We start from the raw sequence: 13,596 nt of genomic DNA, 5'->3' as shown, positions 1-13,596 counted from the left end.
AGTATATATGGGGTGTAGTATATATGGGGTATACATGTAGTATATATGGGGTGTAGTATATATGGGGTGTAGTATATATGGGGTGTAGTATATATGGGGTGTAGTATATATGGGGTATACATGTAGTATATATGGGGTGTATAGTATATATGGGGTGTAGTATATATGGGGTATACATGTACTGTATATATGGGGTGTATAGTATATATGGGGTATACATGTACTGTATATATGATGTATAGTATATATGGGGTATACATGTACTGTATATATGGGGTGTATAGTATATATGGGGTATACATGTACTGTGTATATGGGGTGTATAGTATATATGGGGTATACATGTACTGTATATATGATGTATAGTATATATGGGGTATACATGTAGTATATATGGGGTGTAGTATATATGGGGTGTAGTATATATGGGGTATACATGTAGTATATATGGGGTGTAGTATATATGGGGTGTAGTATATATGGGGTATACATGTACTGTATATATGGGGTGTATAGTATATATGGGGTATACATGTAGTATATATGGGGTGTAGTATATATGGGGTGTAGTATATATGGGGTGTATAGTATATATGGGGTATACATGTAGTATATATGGGGTGTAGTATATATGGGGTGTAGTATATATGGGGTGTAGTATATATGGGGTATACATGTAGTATATATGGGGTGTATAGTATATATGGGGTGTAGTATATATGGGGTGTACATGTACTGTATATATGGGGTGTATAGTATATATGGGGTGTAGTATATATGGGGTGTATAGTATATATGGGGTGTAGTATATATGGGGTGTACATGTACTGTATATATGGGGTGTATAGTATATATGGGGTGTAGTATATATGGGGTGTAGTATATATGGGGTGTAGTATATATGGGGTGTAGTATATATGGGGTATACATGTACTGTATATATGGGGTGTATAGTATATATGGGGTATACATGTAGTATATATGGGGTGTAGTATATATGGGGTGTAGTATATATGGGGTGTATAGTATATATGGGGTATACATGTAGTATATATGGGGTGTAGTATATATGGGGTGTAGTATATATGGGGTGTAGTATATATGGGGTATACATGTAGTATATATGGGGTGTATAGTATATATGGGGTGTAGTATATATGGGGTGTACATGTACTGTATATATGGGGTGTATAGTATATATGGGGTGTAGTATATATGGGGTGTATAGTATATATGGGGTGTAGTATATATGGGGTGTACATGTACTGTATATATGGGGTGTATAGTATATATGGGGTGTAGTATATATGGGGTGTATAGTATATATGGGGTATACATGTAGTATATATGGGGTGTAGTATATATGGGGTGTAGTATATATGGGGTGTATAGTATATATGGGGTATACATGTAGTATATATGGGGTGTAGTATATATGGGGTGTAGTATATATGGGGTATACATGTAGTATATATGGGGTGTATAGTATATATGGGGTGTAGTATATATGGGGTATACATGTAGTATATATGGGGTGTATAGTATATATGGGGTGTAGTATATATGGGGTATACATGTACTGTATATATGGGGTGTATAGTATATATGGGGTGTAGTATATATGGGGTATACATGTAGTATATATGGGGTGTATAGTATATATGGGGTGTAGTATATATGGGGTATACATGTAGTATATATGGGGTGTATAGTATATATGGGGTGTAGTATATATGGGGTATACATGTACTGTATATATGGGGTGTATAGTATATATGGGGTGTACATGTACTGTGTATATGGGGTGTATAGTATATATGGGGTATACATGTACTGTGTATATGGGGTGTATAGTATATATGGGGTGTAGTATATATGGGGTATACATGTACTGTATATATGGGGTGTATAGTATATATGGGGTGTACATGTACTGTGTATATGGGGTGTATAGTATATATGGGGTGTACATGTACTGTGTATATGGGGTGTATAGTATATATGGGGTATACATGTACTGTATATATGGGGTGTATAGTATATATGGGGTGTAGTATATATGGGGTATACATGTACTGTATATATGGGGTGTATAGTATATATGGGGTGTACATGTACTGTATATATGGGGTGTATAGTATATATGGGGTATACATGTACTGTATATATGGGGTGTATAGTATATATGGGGTGTAGTATATATGGGGTATACATGTACTGTATATATGGGGTGTATAGTATATATGGGGTGTACATGTACTGTATATATGGGGTGTATAGTATATATGGGGTATACATGTACTGTATATATGGGGTGTAGTATATATGGGGTATACATGTACTGTATATATGGGGTGTATAGTATATATGGGGTGTAGTATATATGGGGTATACATGTACTGTATATATGGGGTGTATAGTATATATGGGGTGTACATGTACTGTATATATGGGGTGTATAGTATATATGGGGTATACATGTACTGTATATATGGGGTGTATAGTATATATGGGGTGTAGTATATATGGGGTATACATGTACTGTATATATGGGGTGTATAGTATATATGGGGTGTACATGTACTGTATATATGGGGTGTATAGTATATATGGGGTATACATGTACTGTATATATGGGGTGTAGTATATATGGGGTATACATGTACTGTATATATGGGGTGTATAGTATATATGGGGTGTAGTATATATGGGGTGTACATGTACATTATATGTCGCGTACACATACTTTTACACGCAGTTCCCACACCGCAGCAGGTGAGGAGTACAACTCTCCACAAGCAGTACTATGCGGAAGGTGATACATGAGTGAGCGGAGGCCGCCCCTCTCCTCAGCACTGTACCTACCAGCCGCCTCCATCTTCCGGTTGGCGCCATCGCCGGCTCCGCCCCTAGTGCCAGCCCTTACATGGCGGCCGGGCGGAAGTCCTCTCAGTCACGTGGTTTCCGGCAGAGGCGCAGTGTCATTGTTGAGCAGGCATGATGATGATGAGCGGCGGGATGCGGCTGTTCCCCGGAGGACCGGCACCGGGAGAACTGCACTCCTTCCCGGGCGTGGGTCCCGTCAGACACACGGTGTAAGTAGTGGGGAGCAGTCCTATGTCTGGAGGAGTAGAGACCCCCCCTTCCCGACTACTACCGACCCCCTGGTATTGGGGGGAAGAGGTACAGCTGTGATAGCCGAGTCCTGTTACTGGGGCCCCTGTGTCCCTATAGTTATCAGCAGTGCTCCGCAGCCGCTACTTTCACTTTCGTTTTCTGATACTGCCAACAAAATGTATGTGTGTAATATATATATCTGTGTGTGTGTATACCCCTGTATGTGTATACCCTGTATGTATGTATGTGTATACCCTGTATGTATGTATGTGTATACCCTGTATGTGTGTATGTGTATACCCTGTATGTGTGTATGTGTATACCCTGTATGTGTGTGTGTATACCCCTGTATGTGTGTGTGTGTGTGTGTGTATACCCCTGTATGTGTATACCCCTGTATGTGTATACCCTGTATGTATGTATGTGTATACCCTGTATGTATGTATGTGTATACCCTGTATGTATGTATGTGTATACCCTGTATGTATGTATGTGTATACCCTGTATGTGTGTATGTGTATACCCTGTATGTGTGTATGTGTATACCCTGTATGTGTGTATGTGTATACCCTGTATGTGTGTATGTGTATACCCTGTATGTGTGTATGTGTATACCCTGTATGTGTGTGTGTATACCCCTGTATGTGTGTGTGTGTGTGTGTATACCCCTGTATGTGTATACCCCTGTATGTGTATACCCCTGTATGTGTATACCCCTGTATGTGTATACCCTGTATGTATGTATGTGTATACCCTGTATGTATGTATGTGTATACCCTGTATGTGTGTATGTGTATACCCTGTATGTGTGTGTGTATACCCCTGTATGTGTGTGTGTGTGTATACCCCTGTATGTGTATACCCCTGTATGTGTATACCCCTGTATGTGTATACCCCTGTATGTGTATACCCTGTATGTATGTATGTGTATACCCTGTATGTATGTATGTGTATACCCTGTATGTATGTATGTATGTATGTGTATACCCTGTATGTATGTATGTATGTATGTGTATACCCTGTATGTATGTATGTATGTGTATACCCTGTATGTGTATACCCCTGTATGTGTATACCCCTGTATGTGTATACCCTGTATGTGTATACCCTGTATGTATGTATGTATGTATGTGTATACCCTGTATGTATGTATGTATGTGTATACCCTGTATGTATGTATGTATGTATGTGTATACCCTGTATGTATGTATGTATGTGTATACCCTGTATGTATGTATGTATGTGTATACCCTGTATGTATGTATGTATGTGTATACCCTGTATGTATGTATGTATGTGTATACCCTGTATGTATGTATGTATGTGTATACCCTGTATGTATGTATGTATGTATGTGTATACCCTGTATGTATGTATGTATGTGTATACCCTGTATGTATGTATGTATGTGTATACCCTGTATGTATGTATGTATGTATGTATGTGTATACCCTGTATGTATGTATGTATGTATGTATGTGTATACCCTGTATGTATGTATGTATGTATGTGTATACCCTGTATGTATGTATGTATGTATGTGTATACCCTGTATGTATGTATGTATGTGTATACCCTGTATGTATGTATGTATGTATGTGTATACCCTGTATGTATGTATGTATGTGTATACCCTGTATGTATGTATGTATGTATGTGTATACCCTGTATGTATGTATGTATGTATGTGTATACCCTGTATGTATGTATGTATGTGTATACCCTGTATGTATGTATGTATGTATGTGTATACCCTGTATGTATGTATGTATGTATGTGTATACCCTGTATGTATGTATGTGTATACCCTGTATGTATGTATGTGTATACCCTGTATGTATGTATGTGTATACCCTGTATGTATGTATGTATGTGTATACCCTGTATGTGTGTATGTATGTATGTGTATACCCTGTATGTATGTATGTATGTATGTGTATACCCTGTATGTATGTATGTATGTATGTATGTGTATACCCTGTATGTATGTATGTATGTATGTATGTGTATACCCTGTATGTATGTATGTGTATACCCTGTATGTATGTATGTATGTATGTGTATACCCTGTATGTATGTATGTATGTATGTGTATACCCTGTATGTATGTATGTATGTATGTATGTATGTGTATACCCTGTATGTATGTATGTATGTATGTATGTGTATACCCTGTATGTATGTATGTATGTATGTATGTGTATACCCTGTATGTATGTATGTATGTGTATACCCTGTATGTATGTGTGTACCCTGTGTGTATGTATGTATGTGTATACCCTGTGTGTGTATACCCTGTATGTATGTGTGTAAGAGATATATATATACACACACACACACACACACACACACACACACACACACACACACACACACACACACACACACACGTGTGCGTGTACTAGGGCTTCAGTAAACAATTATTTCAGTACTCGAGTATTATATTGCTTATTTTTTACGATTAATCGAGTAATCTAATAGAAAATAAATGAATACAGTTTTCCTGTATAGATACTTGTGCACTCCCATATGTGCCCCTTATGCATACAATGTAATATATATTTTCATATGACAGGGTTGTAGTTATTTCGGGCTGACATAGTACTACCTGTGCCATGTCTGACCGCTACCCGTCACCGTCCTGTATGCTCTGTGAGGCGGTGGCGGTCCTGCCCATGTATCACACGGAAGCTCGTCTCTCTGCAGGAATCCCATGGTGACCGGGACGTCGGTGCTGGGTGTGAAGTTTGATGGCGGGGTGATGATCGCTGCAGACATGTTGGGTTCGTACGGCTCCCTGGCCAGATTCCGCAACATCTCCAGGATAATGAAGGTTAATTCCTGCACCATGCTGGGGGCATCCGGAGACTACGCCGACTACCAGTATCTGAAGCAGGTGCTCGACCAGATGGTGTAAGTGTGCCAGGGTCCCTACCGCTGTAATGAAGGCTGTATGTCTCCCAATATCCCACCGTATATGTGTGTGCTTAACTCAGCCCTGTCCTCCTGCCCATCACCCGCTCGGTGCCTATACTGAGTACTGGCCCTGTATTGTCATCCTGCCCATCACCCGCTCGGTGCCTATACTGAGTACTGGCCCTGTACTGTCATCCTGCCCATCACCCGCTCGGTGCCTATACTGAGTACTGGCCCTGTACTGTCATCCTGCCCATCACCCGCTCGGTGCCTATACTGAGTACTGGCCCTGTACTGTCATCCTGCCCATCACCCGCTCGGTGCCTATACTGAGTACCGAACCCAGCCCTGTCATCCTGCCCATCACCCGCTCGGTGCCTATACTGAGTACCAAACCCGGCCCCGTTCTGTCATCCTGCCCATCACCTGCTTAGTGCCTATACTGAGTACCGACCCCGTACTGTCATCCTGCCAATCACCCGCTTAGTGCCTATACTGAGTACTGGCACCGTCCTGCCCATCACCCGCTCATTGCCTATACTGAGTACTGGTCCGGTCCCACCCTGCCCATCACATAATGGCTACTGCTGATTGGTTCACTGTTATTGGGGTCTCTGCTAGCACTTGCCCCTTCAGGTCTTTACTGTACGGGCCTAATCTGAGGCGAGTACCTGTAACCTCCGGTAATGTAAGGACTTTGGGTGACCGCCTTGTTTGTGTCACAGGATTGACGAGGAGCTGGTGGGAGACGGACACGGCTACAGTCCGAAGGCTGTCCACTCATGGCTCACCCGTGTCATGTACAACCGCAGGAGCAAGATGAACCCGCTCTGGAACACGGTGGTGCTGGCGGGGTTCTACAAAGGAGAGAGGTGCGCCCGCAGTCCTCGTCTGCCCATCCTCAGGGATCTACTCCTTCGTCAAGTTCTGACCAGTTTGTATTTGCATTTCCAGTTTCCTGGGTTATGTGGACAAGTTGGGTGTGGCCTATGAAGCCCCGACCATAGCCACTGGCTTTGGTGCTTACCTAGCTCAGGTATGTAGCCGCTGGGGGGGTGTTGGGGCAGGATGGCGGTGCTTACAGGTGTAGTTACCACATCTTTCCTTGTGCAGCCGCTGATGCGGGACCAGGTGGAGAACAAGGCCCAGCTGACCCGGGAGGAGGCGCGCCAGCTGATAGAGCGCTGCATGAAGGTGCTGTACTACCGGGACGCCCGGTCCTACAACAGAGTAAGTCAGCCGTACTAAAGGCTCGGACCCGTGTGCGCTGGGCAGGGGTAACCGTCCTCTTACCTTTCAGTATGAAATCGCCACCGTCACAGAGAGCGGAGTGGAGATCGAGGGGCCGCTGTCTTCTGACACCAACTGGGAGATTGCACATCTGATCAGGTTGGTGGAGTTGCCCCTCCCCCAGTACCAATGACGAGCCACGTATAACCATAATCATGGCTGCTCTTTCTCTTGCAGTGGGTTTGAATGAGGACCGTGGCCTCCTGAGATGACATCTTTCTGCTTTATTATTTGTCTTTTGTATATGAGAAATAAATCTGAATGTCAGACTGTATTCGTGGTATCCGTGTCATCTGAGCCTCTCGACCTGTGCACACAATGCGGTCCTATACCTCCACACTGCAGTAGCATCTGATATTCAATACTTATTAAAAGGGGTCCTGTAAAAGCCGGAATTAGTACTTACTGGTAATTCATTTTCCATGAGATCACCACGATGGCCATACAAGGAGATTGACCCCTGACCTCTGTAGGGGCAGGAAGCAGAGAAAGGTTTAAATACCCCCTCCCACCACCAGTGCTTCCAACATACCAGAGTAAAGGGTGGTGGATACACACGTGAAAAAAATTTAAATAAACAGGAGACGATATTTCATCATATCAACCCCCAAGTAATTAACAGGGTGAGAAATACGGGCCGTCGTGGTGATCTCATGGAAAATGAATTACCGGTAAGTACTAATTCCGGCTTTCCATATCATCACCACGACGGCCATACAAGGAGGTATATCAAATATGAATCTACGGGGGGGACACAGACTGAAAGACTTTTTGTCGGAAAGACATATGTCTTTTTGAAAAGGTCCAATCTATAATGTTTGGCAAAAGTATGGATACTGGACCAAGTGGCTGCCTTACAAATCTCCTCAAGGGAGACACCTGCTCTTTCTGCTTGAGAAGATGACATTGCCCTAGTAGAGTGGGCTCTGATATCAGGGCAGGAAAGATTCTGTAAGGAATAAAGAGTGATGGTAGCTTTGATCCATCTGGCAATGGAGGACTTGGAAGCTTTCTGACCCTTGTTTCTTCCTCCAAACTGGATAAAGAGGCAGTCTGACTTCCTAAAGTCCTTAATGGTCTCTAATCCAGTACTGCCCGTCTGACATCAAGTGAATGAAGGGTAGATTCCCGATCATTAGATGGGTTGTTAAACAAGGAAGGAAGAGTGATCTCCTGGTCCTTATGAGATTTCGAGACTACTTTCGGTAGAAAACACGGGTCTAGTTTTAGAACTATCCTGTCGTCCAGGACCTCTAGGTAAGGCTCTCTAATTGAAAGTGCCTGTAGTTCACTTATTCTTCTCGCTGAGGTGATGGCAACCAGGAATGCAGTCTTGTAGGATTTTAGCTTCAGAGAGCAGTCACTCAGAGGTTCAAATGGAGGATGTGATAGTCCCCTAAGGACGATGTCTAAATCCCAGGTAGGTACCTGAGACCTTAGAGTCGGACGTAACCTCGTTATTGCCTTCATGAATCGCTTTATCCACCTATGGTTCGGTGTCGTAAAAGCAACTGAGGGCTGATACCTGTACCCTGAGTGTGGATGGTCTTAATCCCATGTCAAAGCCTTTTTGTAAAAAGTCCAGAATCATTTGGATGTTTGGAGCTGAGGTATTTGGTGAGGGCAAACCTGACCACGAGCAGAACCGTTTCCAAATCTTCAGGTAAATTGACTTTCTTTTTGGAAGCCTTTAGGGTTGAAATTACCGCATCCGATAGTCCCTGATGCTTTAGGATCTGGGTTTCAGGATCCAGGCTGCTAGGTTGAGGAAGTCCGAGTCCGGGTGTAGAATCGGACCTTGGTGAAGGATGTCTCGTCTCTTTGGTAGAATCCAAGGATCCTCGCTGGCAAGGTTCCACAAGATTGGGAACCAGCTCCTCTTTGGCCAGTAGGGTGTCACTAGTATGACTGAAGTACTGTCCTGTATGATCTTCTGTACCACCCTCGGTATTAACGGAAGAGGAGGGAAAGCGTAATAGAGACCTCGGTTCCATCTGAAAGAGAAAGCGTCCAGACATCTCGGGTTGTCTCTGGGATGTAGGGAACAAAAGACTGGCAATTTTGAGTTTACTCGAGTGGCAAAGAGATCTATTGTTGGTCTCCCCCACTTGTCCGATATCATCAGGAAGACTTCCTCATTTAAGGACCATTCTGAGTGGTCTATTTTTGCCCGGCTTAGGTAATCTGCTTCCACATTTAGGGACCCTTTCAGGTGGACTGCAGACACTGACTGGACATTTGCTTCGGCCCAGGTGAATATCTTTGCCGACAAATCCAGCAGGCTGCTCGAACCCGTGCCTCCCTGATGATTTAAATACCTTATCACTGTTGTATTGTCTGACAGGACTCTTACGTGATGGCCCTGAAGATGAATCTTTGCTTTCTTTAGAGTTTCCCAGACTGCCCTCAATTCTCGAAGATTTGATGACTGGAGACTGAAAGATTTTGGCCAGAATCCCTGGTAATAAACGTCTCCGACCTTCGCTCCCCAACCGTACTGGCTTGCATCCGTGGTGATCTGGGCATAGGGATTCTTTGACCACTTCACCCCTCTGGAGATATTGAGCCTGTTTTTCCACCAAAGAAGGGAGGTTTTTATCCTCTGAGGGATGATCACCTTTTGGTCTAGGGAAGATTCCCTTCTGTCCCAGACCCTGAGGATCCATATCTACAGGGTTCGGAAATGGATCTGACACCACTGAACGGACGGTATGCAGGATGTGAGGATCCCCAGGAGACTCATTGAGTCTCTGATGGAGCAGAAACTCCTTGAGTTGAAGATGGAGATTTTCTTTTGGATGTCCTGTATCTTGCTCTGAGGTAAACAGGTTATCTGTTTCTGGGAATCCAGAATAACCCCCAGGAACTGGATCTTTGTTGTCGGATCTAACTGTGATTTTCTTATGTTGATCAACCAACCCAGTCCCTCTAGGGCAGTGATGGCGAACCTATGGCACGGGTGCCAGAGGCGGCACTCAGAGCCCTCTCTGTGGGCACCCGCACTGTGAAAAAAAGTCTATGGTGTACCAATATGCTTTAGACTTTTCCTGCCATTCATCAGCGCAGGGCGCACTATGAACAGCGCAGGCAGCGCACTGAAAGTAGGCAGGCTTTAATAGCTAAATGATAAAGTACATGGAATATATACTATATTGAACTATAGTATTCAGTTTAAATTGCCATGTTGGCACTTTACGATAAATAAGTTGGTTTTGGGTTGCAGTTTGGGTACTCGGCCTCTAAAAGGTTCGACATCACTGCTCTAGGGTTTAACGGAAAAGAATTAGATCTCTCTGCAGAAGAAGAGCGGAACTGTTTGAGATCAGAAAATCATCTAAGTATGGAAAAACTGTCAGACCTTCCTTCCTTAGATAAGCCACTACCTCAATCATTAGTTTTGTAAAAACTCGAGGGGCTGATGATATGCCGAAGGGGAGAGAGGTGAATTGGTAATGGAAAATTCTGCCCAGATGGTCTCTGACCGCGAACCTTAAGAACCGTTGAGAGCTGGGATGTATCGGTACATGATAGTAGGCGTCGGTCAGATCGAACGAGCACATTACTGAATTGTTCTGGAGAAGAGGAACTATAGATCTTAGGGTCTCCATCCTGAATTTTTGATAGGTAATGTACCTGTTCAGGCGCTTTAAGTTTATAATTGTGCGATAGGATCCCTCCTTCTTCACTAGGAAGAGGTTTGAATAGAACCCCTTTCCTTGTTCGGATCGTGGTACTTCCACCACTACCCCTTTTGCGAGTAGTTCCCGAATGCCCATGTGAATAGGATGATTGAAGTCTGGGATCGCAACCTTGGTGACTAGAAATCTCTTTGGGGGAGAAACCGAGAATTGTATTCTGTAACCTGACTCTACAATCCTCAGAGCCCAGGAGTTTGAGGATATCTCCTCCCAATGGGGAAAAAACATCCTCAATCTCCCCCCTACCCTGATGTCACTGGTTTCCATTTCCTTTTTGGGGGGCAGAGGCAGGAGCCCTACCCCTCCCCCCTTTGGGGTAACTGAAACGGCCTGACTTGCCCTTACCACTGTACTGACTACTTTGGTTGGAAGGTGCACGAAAGGGATACTTCCTTTTATAGACCTTTTCCTCCGGAAAACACTTCTTTTTATCCGAGGCCTTTTCTAGGATCTTTTCTAATTCTGGTCCGAATACATGCTCTCCAGAAAAGGGGATGCCGCAAAGTCTAGATTTTGACACTTTGTCCCCCGACCAGCATTTCACCCACAAGGCACGGCGAGCTGCATTGGACAGACCCGCATCCTTTGCTGCAAAAAAGGTACCGACTCCGCGGAGGCGTCCGCTAAAAAAGCTGTAGCAGATTTTAACAAGGGAATAGCACTCAAAATCTCATTTGTTGAGGAATCGCTGGAGGCCCTATTCTCTAACTCTGAGAGACAGATGAACATAGATCTGGCAAATTGATGTGGCTGCTATGTTCGATTTAAGCATGAACATGGCAGCCTCCCAGGACCTTCTCAATAGGCCGTCAGCCTTTCTATCCAGTGGATCTTTGAGCTGAGAGGCATCCTGGTCTTCTTATTGACCCTAGCTACCTGGGCATCAATTTTAGGGATGGTATCAAAGGTCCTAGCTTCTTCTTTATCAAAGAGAAGCCGGTTTTGGAAGGATCTGGCAACTCCCAGCCGTTTCTCCGGATCTGCCCATTCATCCAAAAGCATCCCCTTGATATTATCATTAATAGGGAAGACTCTGGATTTCTTTACCCTGAGATCTCCAAACATCTCATCTTGTACTGATGGAGTAGAAGGGACCTCCTCTACTCCCATAGTAGCTCTGACGGCTTTTAAAAGCTCAGGCATATCCTCAGAAGAAAAATAAAATTTCCTTCTGTTCTCTGAAAATTCTCGTTCAGAGAGCTTATCTTCATCCTCCATATGTCTAGAGGAGGAAGCCGAACCCCCATAAACTTCAGAATCGGATGAAAAATAAGTCAGATTTTTGGCGGGGGGCTCCGAAACAACGGGTTTCTCTGTTTGAAGAGAAGAAAAAGCCGCAAAGGAGGATTTAATCTCTTCCTGAATCATAGACTTAATCTCGTCCATGAGGGACGGCTGTTCATCACGGACAATTTTAGAAATGCAATCCCTGCACAACTTTTTAGAGTGGTCATCAGGTAGTCGATCAAGACATGAAGTACACTTTGATGACTTCTTGGGTTTTTTCTTGGCTTTTCCAGACTGCTAAGGATTCTCTGAGAAAACCCATCAATAATGTGCCCAGGTGAGAGAGGAAGAAAAACTCTCCCCTATGGGGAACTTACGGACGGCAGAGTAGAGGCCTCGGTATGCTCAGACGCAGACATCCTGAAGTATAGCCAGAGGGTAAACACTCACCGCAGGACGCTGCAGCAGGAGGATCCATTTGAATTCTCCCGCTTCCCGAAGCCGGCCCTCCGTGTCACTTCCGGAAACGTCACAGCTACCCGGAAGTGATGAATTTGTATAGCGCCGCTGGGCGCACAAACCGGCATGGTTTCAATGAACCAGCGGGCATTCAGTGCTCCGGGAGCAGGCCCCAGATCAACCGGAGGCGAGTCTCTCCCTATCCCCCGTCTGGCGTTAGTACGAGACCGCGGGCTGACAGGGGGGTCCCGCTGAAGCAGGTACGTGACTCCATCCACTTCGGGACCTGCAGCTGCCTGCGGAGACCTTTCTCCGCCCCTGTAGGGACAGGAAACACTGGTGTTTGGTGGTGGGAGGGGGTATTTAAACCTACAGAGGTCAGGGGTCAATCTCCTTGTATGGCCGTCGTGGTGATATGGAAAGATAGGATCACCTGCAATCCACAAGCTGCAGGCTTTAGATTTAAAGGGGATGTCCATGATTAGAAGAACGTGGCTGTTTTCTGTGTGGTTCTGCTGATCTATGATGCCCTTTATAGAAGCAGCCAAGTTCTTCTAATCCGGACCACCCCTTTAACAAGGCATGCACGGCTGGAAACTCATGTAAGAGATCAGTAAACTTAGAGTTGCAAGAAAGTGGTTGGGACGTGACCCTCCAAGAGGACATTCTCTGGGGGTGTGCTGTAATTCCAACCACAACCTGTGGACAGGTGTGGCGCTGTTTTTGAACGATCCTAAACAAGGACATCTAGGAGACGGAGCGACTGCTTCTCCACGGCAGCAGAAGGTCTGTCTGGGGCTACACTTCCAATGGGGGATGGGTGGAGCTGGCCGTCCATGTTTTCAGGAAATTAGCCATGAGGATGGGGGATGAGGGGTGTCACACAGGT

The 13,596-nt window shown here is 44.3% G+C and overlaps 1 protein-coding gene across 1 annotated transcript; it reads left to right on the top strand.

Moving 5' to 3' along the window:
• The first annotated feature begins 2,938 nt into the window (after positions 1-2,938).
• Positions 2,939-7,597, top strand: PSMB4 (proteasome 20S subunit beta 4). The gene is made up of 7 exons (XM_040411902.1): positions 2,939-3,095; positions 5,824-6,030; positions 6,759-6,905; positions 6,988-7,069; positions 7,147-7,263; positions 7,334-7,422; positions 7,501-7,597. Exons 1-7 carry the CDS (start codon positions 2,998-3,000, stop codon positions 7,511-7,513), a joined length of 753 nt encoding a protein of 250 aa, XP_040267836.1. The 5' UTR covers positions 2,939-2,997; the 3' UTR covers positions 7,514-7,597.
• The last annotated feature ends 5,999 nt before the right edge of the window (positions 7,598-13,596 follow it).

Source organism: Bufo bufo, chromosome 11 (genome assembly GCF_905171765.1).
Source record: "Bufo bufo chromosome 11, aBufBuf1.1, whole genome shotgun sequence".
Lineage (NCBI taxonomy): Eukaryota > Metazoa > Chordata > Amphibia > Anura > Bufonidae > Bufo > Bufo bufo.
Note: the sequence above shows the minus strand (reverse complement) of the source record. Positions and strands in the feature narration are given on the sequence as shown.